Source organism: Camelus dromedarius, chromosome 17 (assembly GCF_036321535.1).
Source record: "Camelus dromedarius isolate mCamDro1 chromosome 17, mCamDro1.pat, whole genome shotgun sequence".
Taxonomy (NCBI): Eukaryota; Metazoa; Chordata; class Mammalia; order Artiodactyla; family Camelidae; genus Camelus; species Camelus dromedarius.
The window spans coordinates 34,806,930-34,831,017 of record NC_087452.1 but is presented as its reverse complement, the minus strand read 5'-3'; the positions used below and the strand labels follow the sequence as shown (position 1 = coordinate 34,831,017).

Sequence of the window (24,088 nt, the reverse complement as noted above, 5' to 3'; positions counted from 1 at the left end):
CAGGGAAAAGAAAATCAATAGGGAAAAGACAAATAAGGGGCTTAGAAAAGTCTGATTTTGTTAGCTTTTTATTATTCTTTAAAACTTGCATCTATTTTACATACAAAAAGGTACATATAATGTATCACAGCAAAAAAAAAAAGGGGTGGGGAGACAGGGATGGTGGAGGGCACAGAGAGACAGGGACAGTAAGGGGAAAAGAGAAAAAAAGGAAAATTTCCCAAGCAGTACCTACTAAGTTATGAGAAACAGATTGGCTTCTGACTTCTAATAGCAACACTGGATGCTAGAAAGCAATGGAGTGATGCCTTTAAAACTGAGAGAAATTATTTTGAACCTAAAGTTTTATATCCAACCCATCTAAGAAGTCAGGACCAAAGTAGGAAATTCAAACATGCAATAAATTCAAAAAGTTTATTTTCCAGACATCCTTTCTGAAAATGAACATTCAGTACAGTCTCCAGGAAAATGACAAATGACAAATGAACACAGCATCCTAGGAAAGCCACAATATTCAAGTAACAGTACAATTAACCTACAAGAGAAATGAAAAGAAATCTATGATGATGGTGGTTATGCACTAGGATCTGTAACAACTCTGTACAAAATGAATCTTTCCAAAAACAGTATAGCTGTACAAAGCTGAAAGACCTTAGATAAGTGCTGCAGATAGCCTATATTTTTCTGCCAACAAGAAAAAAAAAGGCAATTAAAAGTGAAGGGAGAGATTTGCCAGAGGGGGAACTACACAAGAAACTATTGATTCAAATACAATGCAAACTGAAGTATGGCATTATTTTCAGCTAATGATATAGTTTAAGAAAAAATGAATTTAATACTTTGGCTCTAACAACAGATGGATCCATGAGGAATGATATGTTTTGTACTTAGGTTCAAAAGGGTATATATAATGAATCACAGAAAGAAAGGGGGGATGATAATTAAAATAGCAGCTGAAATCAAAGCTGAAAAGCTTTTGCTGACTCTCTAAGTTTAATCTTAAGTGGGCAGAAGGCAAAGAGAACTTTGCCTCCTCACTGGAATGTGCTTCTCTATTGGTCTGCAAGTCTGCATGTCCTGACCTTTAAAAGACAGTGTAAGGTTCCTCTGTTCTCCACTCTCCTAGTGGGCTGGCAGACTGAACATGGGTGGACAGACTTGGTGGCTCTGATGTTGGCTGTGTTCAATATTCTAGTGTATTTCTTGTACAAGCAATGAGAGATTTTTGGCATAGATGCATTTTTAATCTTTCAAAAATGAGCAAGGCATAATGAGATTTAAAAAAAAGAAGTTTAAACCAGAAATGAAATGACAAAAGCAAGCACCAAAGAGTTTACAAACTAAAATAACAAAGACTTCCAAATTTAATTTCTTCCAAGAAATGTGGAAGTAAATTCTGGGTAAGCAAAGGTACAAAAAGTAACATGCAATAGGATAAAATTTTTGTGGTTACAGAATCAAAGAAATGTACAAACTGACTGGGAATGTGGCAGAGCTGTGCTCAATGCTCAGCCAATCCCCTTTCTTCTTCTTGGGCACTCAGAAAGAAATTTTCTACCTCCCTTGCAGTTACAAGTTGAGACCATATGACTGAGTTCTAGTCAATGGGATTCCAGCTGAAGTAATATGTCTTCCATAAAACACTGAATGAGATCTTCCTTGCTGGTGCTGTTTGCTATCAACTAAATGAATACAAAGGATCCGGTAGAAGACTAGAAGGAGCTGGAATTCCTCAATCACCACAAGAAGCAAGAAATAAAGCTTAACTGTGTTAAACCACTAAAATGCTAGACACACTAAAGCAGATAGCATTAACTACCCTAACTAATACAGGGATCTTACATGTCTAACATCCTCATTTTACAAATAAAGAAACTGATAAACAGAGATTTTCTAAAACTTATTCTAGTTGCTAAAAGAATCAGGTTCTTCTTTTGTTATAAGCCAACAAAAAAGCTGTAAGGTATATAAAGAGGAAACGTAAACTTAAAAAAAAAAAAAGCATGTAAAAATCTCAGAGGCATTCACCCCAAATACCCACAAACACCATGATTGAGACTGACTCACATTTTGACTTGTATCACAAAATATGGCTGAAATTAAAAACTTTATATACTATAACAGAGTAATAAACTTTATATAATTTATTACTCCTTGTTTTCTAAGGACTAATTTTTAAGTATTATACTATGAAAGTATATCATGTGAAAATTGTATTTGTGACCATTTCTATGAAGAGTACCATAAGCATCAGGTCCCTGGTCAAATACATAGCTTCTGATTGTGCCTTTACTTCTACAGAAGGGCAGAAAAAACCCCAAACATTTAACAATATCTCAAGTCAGATGTAAAATCATCACTGGCAGATCATCTGGCCTCTCTTTTCCCCTGCCATAATCTGCATATAAGATCTTGGGCAAGTCACCTCACTTTATTTGTAAAAAGAGAAGAATTATCCACGAAGTCTTTTAGAAGCCTACCATTTTGACTATGACTTCACTCTATTCAGGTCAACAAAATGTACTTATTTATTAGGTGGAACCACACAAAATTATTGATATTTGATTGTTTTTTGCCCTATAAAAACTGCATTTTCATATGGCTTGATCTAGTACCATGTGCCATGCAATGTGTTCAAAAACAGTAATTTTTTCAGGTATGTAAATGCACACTTTTTGGAGGAAAAACTAGTATGTTGATTTAGGGGCTCCTAACTGTTGTCATTAGAGCTAAAGAGCAAAGTCTGTACATCTGAAGAGAAAACCTTTTACACATTCTCTCCTCCTGAGTACTTACGGCTATGGGCTATTTACACAGAAGCTACACAATTTCCACAAATTAATATACTGCATCAGAATACTAATTCAAATATTTTGGCCAAAACTGCTGCAGTTAGTGTGTAAACATAAATCCCAACTATCTATTATTCCATCAGTTTAGATTTAAAGATTTAGGATTAAGTTTGCCCTGTCAGGCACACAGAGGATTAAATTACTTGTAAATAATTAGCCATTCCCATGAAAGACTAAATTGTGAATGCTCATGTTACATCCCAATCAAATACAAAGGTTTCTCTAAGAACTACGGCAATCTATACAGAACAGGAATTTAGATCAGCTCTCAGAACAGAGGTATGTTTCTTACCAAATCACCTTACATCAAGACACTTTATTCCAAAGACAACACCAAGAACCAAATGGACATATTTTTACAAAAATGCTACAGCTGATCTAAGTATACCAAGTGAGTATCATTAGTTCATTCTTAAAGTATATGAAAATTTTATTTCCCTTGTCTTCAATATTTTTCTAGAAGAATCTTAATCTTCCTATAAAACCACCTTCCCAATAAAAAGCAGTCTGCGGTCAAAGGAGGTTTCTTCTTATCTCTGCAGACTAAATTCCAGAATGTAGTTTTTCAGGTTTCAGTTTTTCTGTTAATTCGTATGTCATTCTGCAATTTTATCCATTAATTTGAAGCACTGAACACCAAATACATCATTACTCCCATACACAACTGCCACCAACTGATTAGCAAAATAATGAAACAAATCAAACTATAAAAACGGTACTATGTTCTTCACAACTAAGAAAATATTGTCCAGGGGGCAGGGTATAGCTCAGTGGATTCAATCCCCAGTACCTCCATTAAATAAATAAACCTAATTACCTCCGCCCCACCCCACAAAACAAAACAAAATAAAACACTGTCCATTGTCGGCTTTGCTGTTTCTACTCCTCATAAATACCCCCAAGAAAACCCTGCCTATGAATACAGCTTTCAACACGTAAGAATCAATTTACTATGCATTTGAAGAAAGAGAAACATTAAAACGATCACTATGTGAGTACATCTGCCATTGAGGCAGCAAGTATGCTAAGAGTTCAGAAAAGCAGGCAAGACTCCACTGCAGCCTATAAGAAGCTACATTTGGAGAAACATAATGGTGCCCTCTACTGCTAAAGTGCTTAGATTGGTAAAACTTCCTGATGTCCCTGTGTCATGAACGGTCTTTGTACACAGCTCACATGAGACACATGTACAAAAGCATAAAATAATAAAAGAGTAAAAGGTAATCTTAAATTATCCAGCTTACTATCATATTTTACAACTAGTAAGGTGAGATCCAAAGAGGATTCCCCCTGTCCCAAGGCAACCAGCTAGTTAGTGGCAAAGTTACAATCAGAATCAAGGTCTTCCAACTCCTACCCAGCCCAAAGTTTCCTCCTCAAAGTGAGTGCTCTCTGAACCCACAAGAGAAGCACTAGTTCAGAGGTCATAAAGTAGTAATCCTAGGTCAAACAGGGCCCACGCTGCGGAGGCCTCAGAGTATTTTGGAAAAACTGTGCCAACATCTCAAAAATCAGAAAATTTTGCATGAAGATACAGATTTATAGCCTCTCAAAAATCAGAAGATCAGACAACTAGTATGCATTCCCAGTCAGCAATAATATGCTGGAGCTAAGAAGTAACTGGCTTTACAGACACTCTCTTAGACAGTGTATGCAGCATAATCTTATTCTAAGCCAGCTTCACTGATTCACTTCAACTGTCAGGATGCTGTAGAAGTTTAAGAGACTTCTGCTCTAGAGCTATTTAAATCATTATTAATTCTAAACAGTTCCAAATGGTTGTAGAATTTTGACTGTGTTTTAGAGGCTAGGTTTAACTAAATTACTACACAGTCATGAGACAGCAAAGATGGGAGAGGGAGAGGAAAAAAAAACTACACACATACACACCATGAAATCAGTGGTAATTTCTTCAGAGCATAATCAGAACTTGATTTACACATCTAAAAGGTCTTACTTTCATGGAAGCAATAACCACTAACTCATCTTTCACAAGTTTTAGTCAATGACAGGAAAAGTTCTGTCCTTTGCTTTAAGGAAAGAGCAATAAAGCATATACATATTTATTTCTTAAGGTAGTAATATCAGTGGTTTAAAATGCTATACATTAGAGCTACAGACTACCAGTTTAATGGCATTTTACATGATACATTTTTTAAGATTTAGTACAATATCCCAATAAAACCACAGTAAAAAGAGGTAAACAGAAAAAAGAATGGGAGAAAGTAGTCTATAAATTAGGTACAAGCCTACATTTTTTCCCTTAAATATGATGTTTCCATTAGTTTCAAACACAAGTTTAAAATCTTTAGGGGCATTCCAGTAAACAACAAGCATACCCAGTGCCCAGGTCTTGGTTTCTAATACCATTCTCTTATACAGGTACCATGGCTCTTTGGAGAAACGACTAATTCTAGGACAGAGACAGAAAATATACAAGCAGAGCCTAGAACATCTTGCAATGCCAGAAAGTTAGGAAATGCTACAAAAATATTAATGAATTGATTTAATGAGGGAGTGTGAAAGGAACATGGGTGTCAAATGAAAGTGCTTCCAATGACCAAAGCTGGAACAATCTGAGCAACAAAATACAGTACTGGATTGTAACCCAAAATACAAAATAAATATTCATGAATCCATACTGATATAACTAAATGACTGAATAAATACATTAGTGAGGGAGAATAAATCTACCATGAAGAAGAATTCCAAGGAATTAGCGTAGACATTTCACCTTCTAGGCAGTGGAACTTAACCCTGATTCCTTAAGTGTGAGTAGCACATAGTGACCTCCTTCCAAAGAGTATAATATGAAAAGGAAACAAAAGAGAAACCTGACAAACACTACCTAAGCTAGGTACAGTGATGAGTCATGTTGACAGTATGCACCCTTGAGATAATGTGATAAGAACAGCATTTTACCTCTGTAGCCTTCCTCTCAAAAACCATAACCCCAGTCTAAACATACAAAAAAAAAAAAAAAAAATCAGACAAATCGCAGCTGAAGGACATTCTACAAAATATGAGACCAGTTCCCCTCAAAACTGTCAAGGTCATTAAAAAAAGTAATCAAAAATCAAGTCTGAGAAACTGTCACAGCCATGAGAAATCTAAGAATAACAACTAAATGTATATAATATGGTATCTTGGATGAGACCCTAGAACAGAAAAAGGTTGACAGGTAAAACTAAAGAAATCCAAACAAAGTATGAGCTTTAATTAATAATAATGCATCAGCATAGATTCATTAAGTATAACAAATATACCATAGTAATGTAAGATGTAACTAACAGGGGAACTGGGTTTGGGTTATAGGGGAACTGTAACATCCTAACAACTTTTCTGTAAATCTAAATCTGTTTTTTATAATTTACAAAATTAATTTTAAAACTATTTATATGGTGGGAGAGTATAGCTCAGTGATAAAGCACATGCTTAGTGTGCACAACGTCCTTGGTTTAATCCCCAGTACTTTCAATTAAAAAAAAAAATTCTAAAAATATCTAGATGGACTTAGCCATGTAAAAATATTGACACAATAATTATAAATTGTCTTTACTTCTGAATATGGTCAAAATGTATACTTCCAAAGTGTTCAGGGAGTGCTCCATGGCTAGAATCAAGCACTTGAAAAACTAGTACCATTTCAGTACTTAACATTGTTTAGCACCAAAAATCATGATCCTGGACCTTATTAACAGAAATTTCTGAAACAGAAAAAAATAAATTGCCCACAATATATCCCCTATTTTCCCCAGGACATGTATTCAGAAACAGATCTAAACAAAAGAACAGTACAATACTACATGATCCGTGGTTGGTGGAATATCCATCTATGGATGTGGAATCATGGATCCGGAGGGCTGGCTGTGGAACTTAAGCAGCAGGGGATTTTGGCATTCAGGAGAGTCCTGAAACCAACCCCCTGTGGACACTGAGGGGCAACTGTATATGATACCCTTCTTTAACATTCTAGTAACAAAGATAATTCACTTCCAACTTAAATCTGATCCATGACCTAAAACTGTACTCTCACACAATCTACAATTCCCTGGAGAAATTTATGGAAAAAAGTCAGTATAAGTAACATCCAAGTCTCTAATACTGAAAACTAGCTGGCTCCCCATTAAAGCTTCATATTTGAAGTTCTACCACTGGTGCTCTGGAAAACCAACTTACATTTGTTGATTCACAGTGACCAATTCTAATAAGGACTTATTATAGTCACAGAAACAGAACAACTTAACAATGTGTGTCTAATATTTCCAACCAAATCACACACAAATAAGGGCATTTGAATCCAACTCCTTACTTCATAAGTGAGAAAAGGGTAAGGGGATTAACAAAGATACTTATTCAAAGTCATCCTTGAGTTTCAACTAGAACCAGATTTCCTCTCAAGTCCTGTATTATTCCAAAGCAGAAAACAAGGGAAAGATAAGGGGTACTATAACTCTGACCATTTCTTACGCTTACAAAAGCTTTAGTCAATAAAATAAGCCCACTCATATATAGGAGTCAATAAAATAAGCCCACTCATATATACCTATCAAAAATAGCATCAAACAGCTATCCTCATTTAAATGGCATGTCTGTCTGATATAGATTCTTGTCTCCTATTTAACTATCAATTCTTGGGTTGTGCCAGCAGTCAATACCCATGGAGTAAAAGTTGAAGCCTTAGTTAAAGCTCTTGAGTGTACAATGTAATTTGGTACAAACAGAAAAGTGAGTATGTTAGTTTTCCTCCCAGTTGTCCTTAATCATTTTCCTTTTTCTTCTGTTATTGAGGTGAAATTTACAGAACATACAATTTAGCATTTTAAGTACACAATTCCATGGCATCTCTCTTTCTCTAGTTTCAAAATGTCTTTAATATTTTTAATTAGAGATGCACAAATCCAAATGTAAAAGGGCTACTCTGTTTTAAATCAATTCATCCCATCCCAAGAAAGGCCTAAACCCAAGCTCCAACCTTAAGTGTGTCCTGAGCCCTTTTATCATTCTAATCTCTCGCTACACGTGGCCAGCCACACTGCTGCCAAGTACCTTTCACCTTCTTCTACATATCAGTAGTATTCTATCACACACTCCTGCCCTGAACAGAACCACAAAGTCCGGCTTATTGTGTGGAGGAGGCTTTTGTTTCAGCAAATACTTATAACATTGCAAATTACTTAGGAAGGAATGATCTCATCCCACTGACCCAACAGCCAACTTTATCAAAAAGCTTTTTGTTACGAGCTGTGATAACCCAGGAAACCAGATCTATTTTTACTGTTTAGGCATGGAAAAGGAAAAGAAGAAATCATAAGGAAAAAAACAGCTCACATATTGATCGTTTTTAAAAATCACTTAGTCTACAGAATTTTCCCCTTTCTTTGGTGTCTGGCTGCAAGTGAACAAAAAGACTTTCAGAACTGTTTAATGCCAGAAAAAAATCATTATTGTGACATATTTAAAAAGCAAACTTCATATTCTAGTCCAAATATTGAACATACCTTGGTTCAGATTTTTTTTAAATATTTTATTTATTTTGTTTGTGGGGTCTTTTTGGGGTTTGGGGGGGTAATTAGATTTATTTATATATTTATTTATTTGAGGTACTGGGGATTGAACCCAAGGCCTCATGCATGCTAAACAAGCACTCCACCACTGAGCTATACCCTCCCCCCTGGATGTGTATGAAAAAATAAGGATTCCTCTCCAGCAACACCTCAACATTTACTGAGTGCTTATGCTCCGGATACTATTCTCATCACTTTACATATATAAATTCAATTAATATGTTCAACATTTCTAGAGTATAGGTATATTATTATCTCCATTTAAAATGAGGACACCATGGCTCTTAGAGGTTAAATAATCTGCCTGAGGTTACTCGACTAGTTAAGTGGTAGACCCCCAACTCTTAACTGCTACCCCACACTGCCTCTCCCAGCAAGTTTTATAGCAAGCTCTAGACAGAGTTTAAAAGGTCATCAAATACACTAAAAGTCAGAGGCAATATAAACAATGTCTCCCACCACCTCCACCTACAACTTTCCACCTCAACTCCTGGTCCCAGAAACAGATACAGAGACACCTCCAACACAGGGAGGTAGAGGCTAGTAGGAATGGGAAAATGAGCGGGCTAGTACACAGACAAATAAACATAAGGACTTCTCTCACCTAGTGGTATCAGATGTTCTAGATGGGAAATGATTAGCACACACAAAAAAAAAAAGAGGGAAAGGGGGAGCTTAGAAAAACAGTATCTTAGTACTACAGCACTACTTTCCAAAAATCTAGGGAGCATAAGCAATCCAGACACCTAAAAAGCATTCTCTGACTGGGGAAAGAGACATTTTGTCTGGCTCTCCTGGAGCTAAGCAAACAGCTCCAAACTACATTTCCATGTTCTAAATCCATTCTCACCCAGCAGCCTTCCCATTTAGAATAAACCAAGATGGGGGTGGTAGGAGCGACACGCTAATCACTGAAAGTTAGTCTCATTTGAAAAGTTAGTATCAGTGGAAGGTACAGCTCAGTGGTAGAGGGCAAGCTTAGCATGCACGAGATTTTTTAAAGGTTTTTTTTAAGGGTTGCCTGTGACCCACAATTTGAAATTTTCAATTCTGGTGAAAAACAATCTCTTAAGAGAAAGAGGTACACAATTAAAAGTTTTCAAACTTTTATATGGCCATCCCTTGGGAAGATGGTTTAAAATAGATTACAGAGTCCTATTCCCAGAATTTGATTCAAGGTAGAAGCCCAAGAATCTGCCTTTCAAAGTACCCCAAATGGTTCTGATGTAGAAGATACTTATCAGAAATATGCCCATATAATTTAAGATTTAATCTCAAAAGTCATAGTCTCAACTCTTCTTACACTAAACTACAGGTTAACCAAAGTATGTGCAAGAAGTTCCTGCCTTGCTAATAGATTGGTTTTTAATCTGAAAGCTGGCTGGCTCAACAATCCTTTTATAGACTTCCTCTAAAGCAACTTGGTAAACCACTAAAATCTAACTGTTCCTCTTAACTACAGCTCTTCGCACCAAGAAAACAAAAGAGTGATATGAATGGAAGGCATTTTTGTTGCCAAGTCATTTGACTTATAACTGAAAGGGCTTTTGAAAACCAGTCACATTGGCCATATAAGTGGCAAATTTAGTCATCAGTTTGGAACTCCTGAGTACAAGTGGGCTATAGCACAAAAGTGATCACTAAACAGCTCAAAGTCTGACTACAAACTGCTTGAAAGCTACAAGCCTCCACTCCTTGTAATTACAAGCCAAAAAGAAAACTCTTGATTCTTGAAAGTTTTAATTCAACAAAGTCAATATTAAAAATAGCACCAAACACTTGGAATGGACAACTCAAAAATGAAATTAAGAAATTAAGAAAACAATCCCATTTACATCAGCATCAAAAAGAATACTTACCAATAAATTTAACAAAAGAAGTGTAAAACTTATAGTACTCTGAAAAAATACAAAAAAATAAACTGGTTAAAGAAATTAACCATCTCCCAAATTCATGGATAGGAAGACTTAACATTGTTAAGATGGCAAGACTTCCCTACTTCCCCCATAAATTCATCTACAGATGATGATTAGTCCAAAGCAATCACTATCAAAATCCCAGCTGGCTTCTTTGCATAAACTGAGAAGCTAATTCTAAAATCCACATGGAAATTCAAGGGACCCAGAATAGCCAAAACAGTCCTGAAATAAGAACAACATAGTCGGAGGACCCACAATCCCTCATTTCAACACATACTACAAAGTCACAGGAATCAAGGCAATATTGTACTAGTATAAGCATAGACATAAAGATCTGTGGGATAGAATAGAAAGTTCAAAAATAAATCTTAATATTTATAGTCAACTTTTAAGAAAGGTGCCAATGCCATTCAACACGGAAAGAATAGTCTTTTTGACAAATGGTGTTGGGACAACTGGATATCCACAAGTAAAAAAGTGAAATTGGATCCCCTACTCATGTCATATACAAAAATTAACTCAAAATGGAACGAAGACCTAAATCTAACTGCTAAAACTATAAATCTTTTAGAGGAAAATATAGGAATAAATCTTCATGACCCTGGGTTTGGCAATAGTTTCTTAAATTTAGCACTAAAAGTGCAAGCAAAGGAAAAAGGAGATAAACTGGACTTTATCACAATTTAAAACCTTTCCGCTTCAAAGGACACCATCAAGAAAGTGGAAATACAGAATAGGAGAAAAATATTTACAAATCATGTAGCTATGATAAGGAACCTGCATCTCTTACAACACAGTAAAAAGACAAAATAACCTAATTTTAAAATGGGCAAATGATCTGAACAGATATTTCTCCAAAGATGACATACAAATAACCAAAAAGCACATTAACCATCAGGAAAATGAAAGTCAATACCACAATGAGACTACTTCATTCCCACTAGAATGATGATAATCAGAATTACAAATAACAAATATCTGATAATTACAAGGATAGAAATTGGAGCCCTCATATACTGGTAATGGGAATGTAAAATACTGTGGCCATTTTAGAAAACAGTCTGGTAATTCCTCAACAGGTTAAACTCAGAGTTACCATACGACCCAGAAATTCCACTCCTAGGTCTAAACCCAAGAGAAACGAAAATATATGTCCACACAAAAACTTGAATACAAATGTTCATAGCAGCATTATTCATAACAGCTAAAAAAAACCCCAGAACAATGTAAATGTCCACCTACAGAGGAATGAATAAACAAAATGTGGTATATCTATACAACAGGATATTATGTGTCCATTAAAAGGAATGCTTCAATAAAAAAAAAATTTTTAAAAATTGACGCAACACTGTAAACCAACTATACTTCAATTAAAAAAAAAAGTACTAAAACAAGCTACAAGACAGATGAACCTTGAAAACATTTTGCTAAGTGAAAGAAGCCAGTCACAAACACTGCACACATATATCACTCCATTTATATGAAATGTACAGAATAGGCAAATCTAGAGAGATCAAAAGATTAGTGTTTCCCAAGGGCTTGGAGAGCGGGGGGGGGGGGGCAGTAAAAAGATTAGGGAGTGATGGCACATGGGGTTTCTTTTGGAAGTGATGAAAATATTCTAAAACTGTGGTAACAGTTACCCATATCTCTGAATATACTAAAAAAAAATTAAATTCGTACACTTTAAATGGGTGAATTGTACAGTATGTGAATAATATCTCAATAAAACTGTTCCCCAAAGAGAGACAGGCAGGCAGGGCACCAGACACATGAAACTAACATCTTCTTTCCTATGAGATTACCCGAATACCAGCTTCAAGGCTATTTCCTTTCTTGTTATTATCAGAAGATAGGTATGTTATTTCTTTTTTTAGTAAGTTTTTTTTTTTAAAAACAAAGCTTTGCTAAAAGAAACATGCTTTGTTGTTAGAAGCATATACAAAAACTTCAGGAAAAGGCTAGAGGTAGTCACTAGAAGATGAAGAGAAAAACTATAAACTTTCAACAGTTAAGTATGGGTAGTCTTTGTTTTACATAGTAGTGCGACACCAGAAAAGTGACAATGCAGGCTGAAACCACGAAAATGATAGTAATACTCAAAGGGAAAAGTTACAATTGGTCTGTGATCTTTAAAAATTTTTGTCAAAACATTAAAAATTGTCATTTTTAATTGTATAAGAATAAGAAAACAAAAATTATTTACTTAGTGTGCTGTAAAACATTAGAAACACTGAAAATTATAATGTATAATAATTTCTTTGAAAAAACTTATCAAGAGTAGTTGATATGTGGCCCATATGATGTGGAAAGGGTATCTCTCCTATGCTTTGGTGGTTGTCACATTTCCTAAGTCTGGATCAGTTTCCCACATCTCATCTATCCACTGTGATTTCAAGTCACAAAGTACCTTGGAGAATTCACTTAATATGAAATTTCTTGCCTGCATCACTTCCTCTGGGACAGCTTCATCTTTCTCACCAAATCATTTTCCTCAGTTAAGATAGGCTCACCTTTCACTGAGTTTCTCCAGTTGCATATCCAGAGTCTTATGGATGGTGGCAGAGTCAAAATTCCCACAGTGAGCTTTTCTTCTTTAACTCCATCCACGTTTGATTTGAATCTCACAACACTGGAAGTGAACTTTTTGGTTCTTTGCTGACCAGTTCCCTCTTTCAATTATCCATTTTTGTAAAATGTCACATGGGTTTATCACTGAGACAAGGAAGCAACACAACCGCATACTTTGCTGTCTGCACATGAAATGAGCAACAGGTGCAGTGACCAGTCACCAACAGGCTTTGAAAGATCACTGATATTGACACGTACCTGCTATTCACATAGTAATCTGTAGAGAGAAGAGCTACCAGCCATTTTGTAGTTTATGCAATTACTGGTAGTATATAATGTAAAATCTGAAGAACCACACAAAGCAAAGACTCTCTGCATATCTAATCACAGAATCTCAGCACTTCTAGGAAGCTCCTTCAGGGTAATCTAAGCTAACCACAGAGTATATGTGGACCTTTAATGTAGACAATTGATGACCAACATGTGGTGTACATTACTTCACAGGCAGCTCTTCCACTGCTGAACAGCTCTAATGATTAGAAAAATAAACCCCTAAATGGTCAAAAGCATAGATTCTAGAATCAGACTTTCTGACTTCCCATTCTGGCTTCTCCTCTGTCAGGCTAGATAAACTTGGGCAAGTTACATAATTGCTCTGTGACTCAGTTTCCTCATCTGTAATATAAAAATGTTATGACCAGCAATCATGGAGTTGTTACAAGAGTTAGATGAGAGATAAATTCGTGGAGAGTGCTTATTAATTCTAGCACGTAGTATATGCTCAATAAATGACAGTCTCTATAATTAATCATATTACCATCATGAACTGTATAGTACTTGATCTTCCTCATCAACCCCTCTATGCCTTAGTTCAAACCCTCTCCCTTGTCTGAACTCTGCACCAGCCTCTTAACACAGCTGACAGTCTCTCATCCAGCTCTCCACTTGGTCATCACAATTATCCTCCCAAACATCAAATCTGACCCTCTTCCCCCTGCCAAACAATTCAGTCTAAAGCCATTAGAAAAGGTGGAGCCAAGTCAGAGTCCTTGTTTTGGGGTGGGGAGGGAGCCATGGTGGCCCAGAGCAAGGTGACAAAGATCAAGCAGGGTAAAGCAGGAACTCATATGGTGAGGTGGCCTGGCCCAACTGACTTAACTTAAAAGCAATCAGGAGATAGCTACCATTTTAAAAGATTAAATAACTTTCAAAACTGAGGAAACGTAAATAATAGTCCAAGAGAGAATAATTAAGCTTCAGTTTAAAAAGGAAATTGAACTTACCATAAGCAGACATGACAACACACAACATGTAACCCTGTTTCCTTAGAAATAGGGTGGCGTTTCAATGTTTGTTCATTTTATTATTTTCTCAGGGCCAATTTTCACTACATTCACTTTCAAAATAAAATTCCACTTGGCATGATGGTCTCTCTTGAACTTGTTAACAAAAGGAAACTCCTGGTGAAGCCTAATCATCAGCTACATAAGCATTAGGTATTTTTTAAAATGCTGGGTCTTGAACAACACATCCTTGGTTTTCCTGTCTCTTAAGAGCAGAGAGAGAAAAGAAAATACAAAAGTTAAAAAAGAAAAGGATGAAGGAGAAAATAAAAAGACAAGAACAAAGAAGAAGGGAGACAATAATAACTCTGAAACTAAAACAGGCCTTTGAGCTGCTCCCCCAGCTGTAAATGGCTCATGATGCGCTGATTCTCTCCCGTTACACCAGCACACAAACGCCACAGGGTAATGGACCAAGCAGTCACCTCCTTGGATTACAATCTCATACACCTGCTTTGGATGCTGTTCCTCGTAACAACACCTAGTTCAAGTAGTACCATATACTTAGCAATATCTAATATTTAAGAACCAAGTAAAGGCCTGAAAGGAATTACCAGGCAAAGCTGCGTGGCCCTGTAAGAATTCACACTTTATCGACAGAGATCCAAGATCCGAATCTACCTTTCTATTAGCAGTGCAAACTTGGGCATTATTCTCTCTGACATCTGTCATCCCCAACTATACAGATAAGGAAAATGTCTACACATAAATATTATAAGGACTGAATGAACAGTATATGAAACAGCCAGTACAAGCCTGCCTCGGACCAGCCAAAAGTATGTCATAAAACCTCTGCATGAGAAAAAACCCTCAAAACTTATATTAAACTCAATTCTAATATCTAGCTTCCTAAGCCACAGCAGTTTAGAAGAAAAAAATTAGAAAAGAGAATCAAAGGCTTTTTTTTTTTGCCTCACTGTATAGAGGCAGAAATAGTATAAAGCAAGCACTCAAAATTATAGCCATGTGAGGAGCCAAGGAGTAAAACCTACACAATTCACCAAGCGTGAAGGATATGATTCTATAATACAATCTATCATATTTGCTGTAGGAAATGATGACTAACAAGTCACTGGAACAAAAAATGTATATTCGGGATTTAAAGATCACTTCCTATATATGAATTCCTTTCATGCAAAATTCAAATATACATAGATTACATTTTACTCACTAAAATAGATTCAACTTAAGCATAAGCAATAAGTCATTTCTACTGGGATACTTAAAAATAAGAAACCAGACAATCGGAGAAAGAAGAGACATAAGTGGACAACACAGCAGAAGTACCATTTCTACTGCACTCTTAGAAGAGATGGAGCCAGCTAGCTGTGGAACTGCACTTCCACAGGAACAAGAGGTGAATAAATAGAGTTAACAATGCAAGCTCAGTATTATTACCTTCTTGTAAAAAAGAAATTAGTATGGGTCATAAGTCTTATGTAATATATTAAGTGGGGAAAGTTGAGATATGATCCCAGAGTACATTTGGATTCACTCAGTAATGGGTTTAATTTATGCTTCATCCGTCTCAAGAATCCAAGTTACTTTGTACCTCCCTAACGACGTCATTCAGGAAAGAAGACAGTGGTTAAGAAACAACAAATTTTAAATGTAGTTTAATATAATTAAATGTAAGACCATAGAGAAAAAAACCTCAGTGTGCACACATGCAATAAAACACTGAAATTTTAAATGCAAGTAGAGAAATTATAAAACTTCACTGAAAGTAAAAAATTATGAATTTAAGGTATGTGAAGTCATTTTACTATGAGCTGTTCGTTCTTTTTTTTTTTAAAGGAACTATAAAAAATAAAGGCACATCTATTAAAATAGCTAAAATAAAAAACAGTGACTATCAAATGCCAGTGAGGATGCAGAAACACTGTATCTCTCCTACATTGCTGGTGGGAATGTAAATGGTACAGCCAATCCAAAAAATATTTTGATAGTTTCTTTAAAAATTAAACGTACACTTACCACACAACCCAGCAATCACACTCAGGTATTTATCCCAAAGAAAAGAAAACATGTTCATTCAAAAACTTATACACAAATGTTCATTGCAGTTTTATTCACAACAAAATATGAATCAACCCAAATAACCTTCCACAGTGTAAAGCTAAACAATAGATATCCATACCATGTAATATTACTTAGCCATAAAAAGGAACAAATTATTAATACAAACAATGGGCCACAGACAGGGCACTATGCTTGGTGAAAAAAAGCTAATCTCAAAAGATTACATACTGTATGATTCAAACTTTATGTCACTGTCAAAATAACAAAATTATAAAGACAGAGAACAAATTAGTGGTTGCCAGAGGGCAGAGACAGGTCAGGGGAAGGGGTTTACAAAAACCGTGCACGCACATGCATGCACAGGCACACACACACGTGAATGGATGCAGGTTAAAAAAAAAAAAAACAGTGAAAACTGAATAAGGCCTGCGGTGTAGTTAACAGTAATGCATCAATGCCAATTTCCTGGTTTTGATACTATACTACGTCTATTTAAGATGTCACTATTGGGGAAGCTGGGTGAAGGGTACATATGACTCTGTACTATTTTCAACTTCTTATGAGTCCAAAATATTTCCAGATAAAAAGTTAAAAAATAAGGGCTTCTGTAGATTCACTTCTTCATGAGTTCACTTCCAAGTTCCACCGAGAAGCATTACATAACGGTTAAAAGTGTTAACGTTTCGGTGATCTCTACACCACAGTTTCCTCAACTATGTAAAGAGGGTAATTGCTAAAGTCGTACTAAATTTCTCAAATGCAAACTTCTATCAAGAACGCCCTCAGGAACTTACTACCCTCGTGTGTGTGTGTGTGTGTGTGTGTGTGTGTGTGTGTGTGTGTGTAGGAAATACTTTATTATTGAAGTTCAAAAGCCTAGAAATCAAAGTACAATATTGAAAAATATGATTTTGCAAATATTTTTAAAATCTCATTTAAAAAATAACATAAGTCAAAAAGCAAACAACAAACAAGGGGAAAATATGTGCAATACAAATAATACACAAAGGGCTAATTTTTATAATATACTCAGAGCTCTCACAAATAAATAAGAAAAATATCAACAAGCCCAGGAAAAATGAGCCCAGGATACAAACACAGAAATTCGAATGATTAATAAATTTATGAAAAAATATTCAGCATCTCCCTTGTTACAAAAAATACAGATTAAACAACAAGAAACTGTTTTTCACTTGTCAGAAAGCTTTGGTCTTCATTTAATACTCCTGTACAGCTTTAGTTTCTTTGTATTGTTTGTCTAGTCATAAAGATTTTTAAAAAACACTCAGCAAGTGTCACATTCTAGAAAATGTTTTGCAAATTTAGAAAACTTCGTATTTGGGAAGACTTCAAAATATGGGTTTAACTGAAAAATTCACTTAAATAAATCACTGTACTACTTTTCCTACAAGAAAAAAAGCTGTTACAGTATCCACAAAATTACACGTCTGATTTTTCTCAACAGTATTTATTACACATTTAAAAGAAGGGATGATAACTTCTACATTTCTTTAATCCCCCATATCACCACACACAACACAGAGGAAAAACTGACAAACACAGAGAAGGAGAAAAGAATGGAGACATGAGTGGAGGGAAGACAAACAGATTTGGATTCACTTTTGGTCTAATTTAAACAGCACCACCTCTGACAAGTACAAAATTTCAAAATACACTCACATATCCTCTGTCAATGAGCCATACCACAGCCAGTCTCCAACTTCATTTATAGGGCTGGTGGCTTTTTAAATGATTTTCATTAAAATAATTTCTCTAAAATAAACTATAAAATCAGACCCCCATTGCATATTCTTTTGTGTGACCACTGACTGGGGTGGAGTAGAGAGAACACAGTAACACAGCCATGTGGAGTCTACCAATCTAGACATTCATTACGAAATGACCAAAAACTACCACCACATATCTTTTCATTCAACAAATATGTACCAAATCAGACTCTGGGCTAGGACCCACTGCTCTTAGTGAGCATATATTATGTTACACTAAACTAGACTGTAGCTCTTAGGTTCCTAAAGTTCCTTTTTCTGTTAATCTGTGTATCTTCAATGAACTCAAAGATTTGATATAAATTATACATGTAGCATAGAAAATAATACCCTACTGCCAATGCCCAGGCTAAAAAATTCAGTCTTGCAATTGTTTAATCTAATTCTCTTCTAGACCAGAGTTTCTCAACCCCTGTACTATTAACATTTTTAAATAAGTATTTGTAGTAGGGGTTACCCTGTGTATTTTAAGATCCATTTAGCAGTAACCCTGGCCTCTACCCACTAAATACGAAAAGCACTCTACCAGTGGTAACAATGAAAAAACGTCTCCATTGTCAGTTGTCCCCTAGGGGGCAAAAATCACATCTCCGCCCCCATCCCCAATGAGAACCATTATTTTATAAAATCTTCTGAGAAACTTTAAAATTCAGATTCTGCCACTTCACACCCACCAAGATGGATATAATCAAAAGACAGATAAGTGTTTATGAGAATGTGGAGAAACATGAACCCTCATATACTGCTAAAGGGACCCAAAAATGGTACGAACTCTTTGGAAAACAATATGGCAGTTCCCCAAAAGGTTACACCTAGAGTCACTATCTGACCAACCAATTCCACCACTAAGCATATATCCAAGAAAAATGAAAACAAATGTCCATACAAAAACACGTACTCAAACGTTCATAGTATTGTTCATTGTAGCCAAAAAGTACAAACAACCCAACTGTCCATCAACTTATGAACAGACACAAAATGTGGTACAATCACACAATATTGTATGTCCATAAAAAGGAATGCATTGATACATGTTATAACCCGGATGAACTGTGAAAACATGCCAAATGAAAAAGGCCAGTCACAAAAGACCACATGTTACATGATTTCATTTATATGAAGTGTCCAGAATAGACAAATCTAGAGATAGAAAGCAGATGCTTAGCACGCATGAGGTCCTGGGTTCAATTCCCAGTATCTCCTCCAAGAATAAACAAATAAGCTAAATAAACCTAATTACTCCCCATCCCACCCCCAAAAAGAAAGTAAATTAGTGGTTGCCTAGGGTGGAGGACTGGGGGAGAGGGGTGTAGACAGAGGAATTAAGGGGGTAACAGCTAAGGGGACAGGGTTTTGGGGGGGTCTAACGAAAATATTCCAAAATTGATTGTGGTGATGGATGCACAACTCTGTGAAAATACTAAAAACCCCCAAAATGTACACTTTCAACGGGTGAATTGGTAAGGTACATGAATCATATCTCAATAAAGTTATTTTTAAAATTGAGATTCTAGACTCTACCTCAGATCTAATGAATGAGAATAAAAGGCAGAAAGCCAAAACTATTTTAAAAGACTCTCCAGGCAATCCCAAAGAAGCTGGTCTGTCTGGGACACCGGGTTCACTGCAGATAGTGATGAACATTCCAAACCACAAGCTGCAGGGACTAGCAAAGAGGAAACAGAGTTTGCTGAGCACTCCTCAATGGTTAGCAGCTTGTAACAGAACATGAAAACTGGTAACTTGATTTTTTTTTTCCTTTTTCTAAATTAAAAATTTTTTTTCATAGCATTACTTACCACTTTCAGAAAGGAAAAAAGTAAATAACTATGACTAAGTTTTTAAAATATGATCAATAACACTTCAATTTCATGTCTAACTACTGACTCCACGTTAAGTTGAAAGGATAGCTTCCTAAACAAATTATGACATATGCACCTTCATTTTTCAAGAAATAGAAACTAAAATTACTCCAGATATTATATACTTCTACATCTGTGCTCAGTTGTAAAGTGGTTTTAAACTCACCAGTTTCGATTTGATACACAGTACAGCTATTCACATCATACAAGAAAAAAGATTGTATGAAGTAGAAAAAAATGAAATTGAGTACTAATTTTCAATTAGACCTACTACGTGAGTCTGAATAGCTAATACTAAAAATCACAGTCTGTGAAATTTATACTTTCCAATAAATCTGAACATCTGGAAGTATACTGCACAGCGATTAGAAAAAGCTGCACTATGGAAAAAGATTTAAGTCATTCTGGCTTATGTTTTGCAAATTCCAGCAGAAAACTAATGCTAGGGTTCGCTGAAACAAACACTGCTGGTATCTCCTATTTCCTCCCAGAAAAAACAAGAAAGCCATTATTATCTCTGATTTTCTTCTAGAAAGTATAATGATCCCTTTTATGATATGATGGAAAACATGAACAAGAATTTTAACCAAAATAGCATTTGTAAAGATGTGCATATTTTTAAACTTTAAAATCTAAATACCTACCCAAACACACAGAGTTTCTGAAACTAAATGCTAAATCTGGTTTACTTCAGACTCCCTTTAGTAAAAAGGCAATGTCTAAACACTGAGATTCATGTGAAACAGTACATCCTTTATTTATACGGAAACTCTCTTTCAGGCACTTAACCCAGTGGAGTAACACATACCGTTCATCTCCTGAATGTACACATTACAGCTTAATTGATACCACAAAAAAATGGTATTATACGTAAATATTTATTGACAAGGCATATGCTTATAATAGTTAAGTGGAAAGTTCTTAAACAGTATAAACAGTTCTTATTTTAGCAAGAAAAATATGTATAGGTTCACAGAAAACAGCTAAAAGAACATGTCAAAGTGCTGTTATTCTTTCACACTTTTGTATTTTCTAAATTTTCTACATTAAATATATATTCTCACGAGTAGAAAAATAAATGTCATTTAAAAAACAATGTAAAAACTCTTCTGCTTCTAGGAAAATAGAGAAGATCTACTTTTCTCTATATACCCCACTAGGTACAACTAAAAACCCTGGACATTATATGCATGTAAAACAAGCAGAAGACTCTGAAACATGGAGAGAAGGCAGAAGGGCAAGGGACCTGAGGAACGGAGGAACAATAAAGTGACAAGTTCCCTGGGTTTTCTTTTTGCATTATACATCTCACTCTTGGAACTGACGAGGCTGGCAACTCAGAAACACCTAAGAGTGCAGACAAGAAAAGCAAAAGTCTGCTCACTGTAGCCAAAGGACCAGGGAAGGGGCAGCTTAGCAAGACAGAAAACTTTTAGATAATCATTTTATTCCAGTCAAACACCACAGAAAACACAGTGGACCCAATACCACCTATACAGCAAAGGTCCAGTGGGGAGCCTTCCAACCTCTCCAGGCTGGAATGAGGCATCCAAACCGTCTCTCCAGGGAGGAGTCAGGACTTTCACCCTTGCAGTTGGGTAAAGGGAAACCACAGTATCACTGAAGATCACTTCTGGCGCCTGGACTGCCACCATATTATATCAATACAAATAGCATTTCTTTAAAAACTGAACAGGCAACTACCATATGATCCAGCAATTGCACTCCCAGGAAAACTGCCAAACTGTTTTCCAGAGTGGCTGTACCACGTACTGTTAACTGTTTCAATGTCAATACCTGGTTGTTATATTGTTTTGCAAAATATTACCACAGCAGGAAACTGGGTAAAGGGTACAAGAGATCTCTCTGTTTTGTTTTCTTACAATTGCATATGAATGTACTATTACCTCCAAGTTAAAAGCTTAATTTAAAGAAAATAATTTAAAAATTATGTAAAAAACTGGCAAATATATTAAATATTTGGACTTCTTAAGGCAGGACTTATTTGTCTGTATATCCTTGGTATCTAGGCTGAAACCGAGAACCATCAGACACTCAAGAAACATGTATTGAGTTTAGTTGAAAAATATAATCAGCACTTCAAAAATAAGATGCTATCAAACCTAACAGTTTCATTTTCATTGGCTTTAAACAAAACCATCTTAACACAAATGCAAAAAAAAAAAAAAAAAAAGCTGTTTTCAAGAAAATAAAGTATCTTGGAATTTTTTCCACAAGAACAGTGACTCACTCGTAGATTACAATGAGCTAGAAAGTACCTTGTATGAAAGTACCATGTATGAAAATTTTAAATTAGCATATAGCAGAGATTCTTTAGGGACCAAGAAGCACACATAAATACTATGTATACCCACTTACTTCCAAATGGTTTCTAAGTCAAAAATCTTATTCAACTTGCCTTTTTGTCAGTATGTCTGATTTTAACTGGATCTTGACATGTACCTTCAATAGGAGGTCCTCACTGTCATAATTGGTGACCATCTCCACCGTCTATGAACCCAGTCCCTTCTACCTGACAAGGCTGTGTTCAATAATAAGACAGTCTTATTTTACCAGAAAGACCCAAGCAATTCATTAATTAAAGGGAAAAAATCATACAGGAACTTGTGCTGACATTTCATTTAAAATCAGTAAAACAACTGTCTTTTCTGACATAAGTTCCCCTGCATGGATGTCTGATCTGAAAATCTAGGTGCAGTATAAGCAGCCTTCATGAATAATGAAACTGAAAGTGGAGTTAACAGCCAGTTTACAGACTTCATGACTGAATAATTCAAGTGGAAGTACAGAGTTAACAGCCAAAACTATATAAACTAAGTTGATGGTAAAAAAAAAAAAAAACCACCTAGGATATTAACATTAGAATAATGATAAACAATGCTTACTTTGACTCTTTATGGTCCACTAAGTCTATGGACATATGAAGTCTTAGTTATTTTATAATTAAACTACTTGAACATCTCTTTCAGACCTCTGGGCTTTAAATTCCCAATACATAGCTCCAAGAATTGTCAGTTTGCTGCAGCAGCAAACAATACATAGTCCCATCACCAAAAGGTACCTGGACCACATCCCAACTAGTACAAACTCACTCACTCATACATTACTGATACATTTCTTTTGGACCATTATAGAACACAAGGCAACTTATGCTGACAAAAACTGCTACAGAATAAAGTCCTAGAGAACCTATCAAAACTAAGGAAGATTAAAAGAGTAACGGATAAGAAAAATGGACCACAGAACTAAATGTAAAATACAAAACTATAAAAGTCCTAAAACATAACATTGAAGAAAAGGAAGGTGACCTTGAGTTTGGTGCTGACTTCTCTACATGATACACGAAAGAAAAATTGTAATTTAGACTTTATTAAAATTAAAACTTCTGATTTGCAAAATGTACTGTTAAGAGAATTAAAAGACAAGCCACCAACTGGGAGAAAATATTTGCAAAACACATAACTGATAAAGGACTGGTATTCAAATACACAAAGAACTCTCAAAACTCAACAATAAGAAATGAACAAATGCATTTTTAAATGGGCAAAAGATCCGAACAGACACCTCACCGAAGAAGAAACATAATGGCAAGTAAGAGTGAAAAAAGATAGTCAACATCATGTCACTAGGGCACTGCAAATTAAAACGGCAATGAGCAGCACCATATACTTACTAGAAAGGTCAAAATCCAAAACACTGATAACATCAAATGCTGACAAGGACTAGAGCAACAAGAACTTTCATTCATTGCTAATGGGAATACTAAATGGTACAGCCACCTCGGAAGACAGTTGGGCAGCTTCGTATAAAACAAAAAAATACCCTTACCATCCAATCAAGCAGTCATGCTCTTTGATAGTTATCCAAATGAGTTGAAAACTTACGTCCATGAAGAACCTTGCACATTAATGTTTATAGCAGCTTTATTCATAACTGTCAAAACTTTGAAGCCACAATCTTTTTTTAATTGAATTATAGTAGGTTTACAATGTTATGTTAATTTCTGGTGTACAGCATAATATTTCAGTTATACATATACATTCCTTTTCACATTCTTTTTCATTATAGGTTATTACAAAATATTGCACACAGATCCCTGTGCTATACTGTAGGACCTTGTTGTTTATCCAAGATATTCTTTAAT

General features: G+C 35.5%; 1 protein-coding gene across 3 annotated transcripts in view; it reads right to left on the bottom strand.

The window, feature by feature from the left end:
* Positions 1–24,088, bottom strand: part of MAP4 (microtubule associated protein 4) — a 149,436-nt gene that overhangs the window by 110,483 nt on the left and 14,865 nt on the right. The window contains exon 1 of one of the 3 annotated variants that reach the window (XM_010997517.3): positions 12,852–12,946. The exons of the other annotated variants lie outside the window; for them this stretch is intronic. Within the exon in view, the coding sequence (XP_010995819.2) occupies positions 12,852–12,877 (26 nt within the window). The 5' untranslated portion in view covers positions 12,878–12,946. Of the gene's footprint in view, positions 1–12,851; positions 12,947–24,088 lie in introns of those variants that run through there. 3 annotated transcript variants of the gene reach the window in all.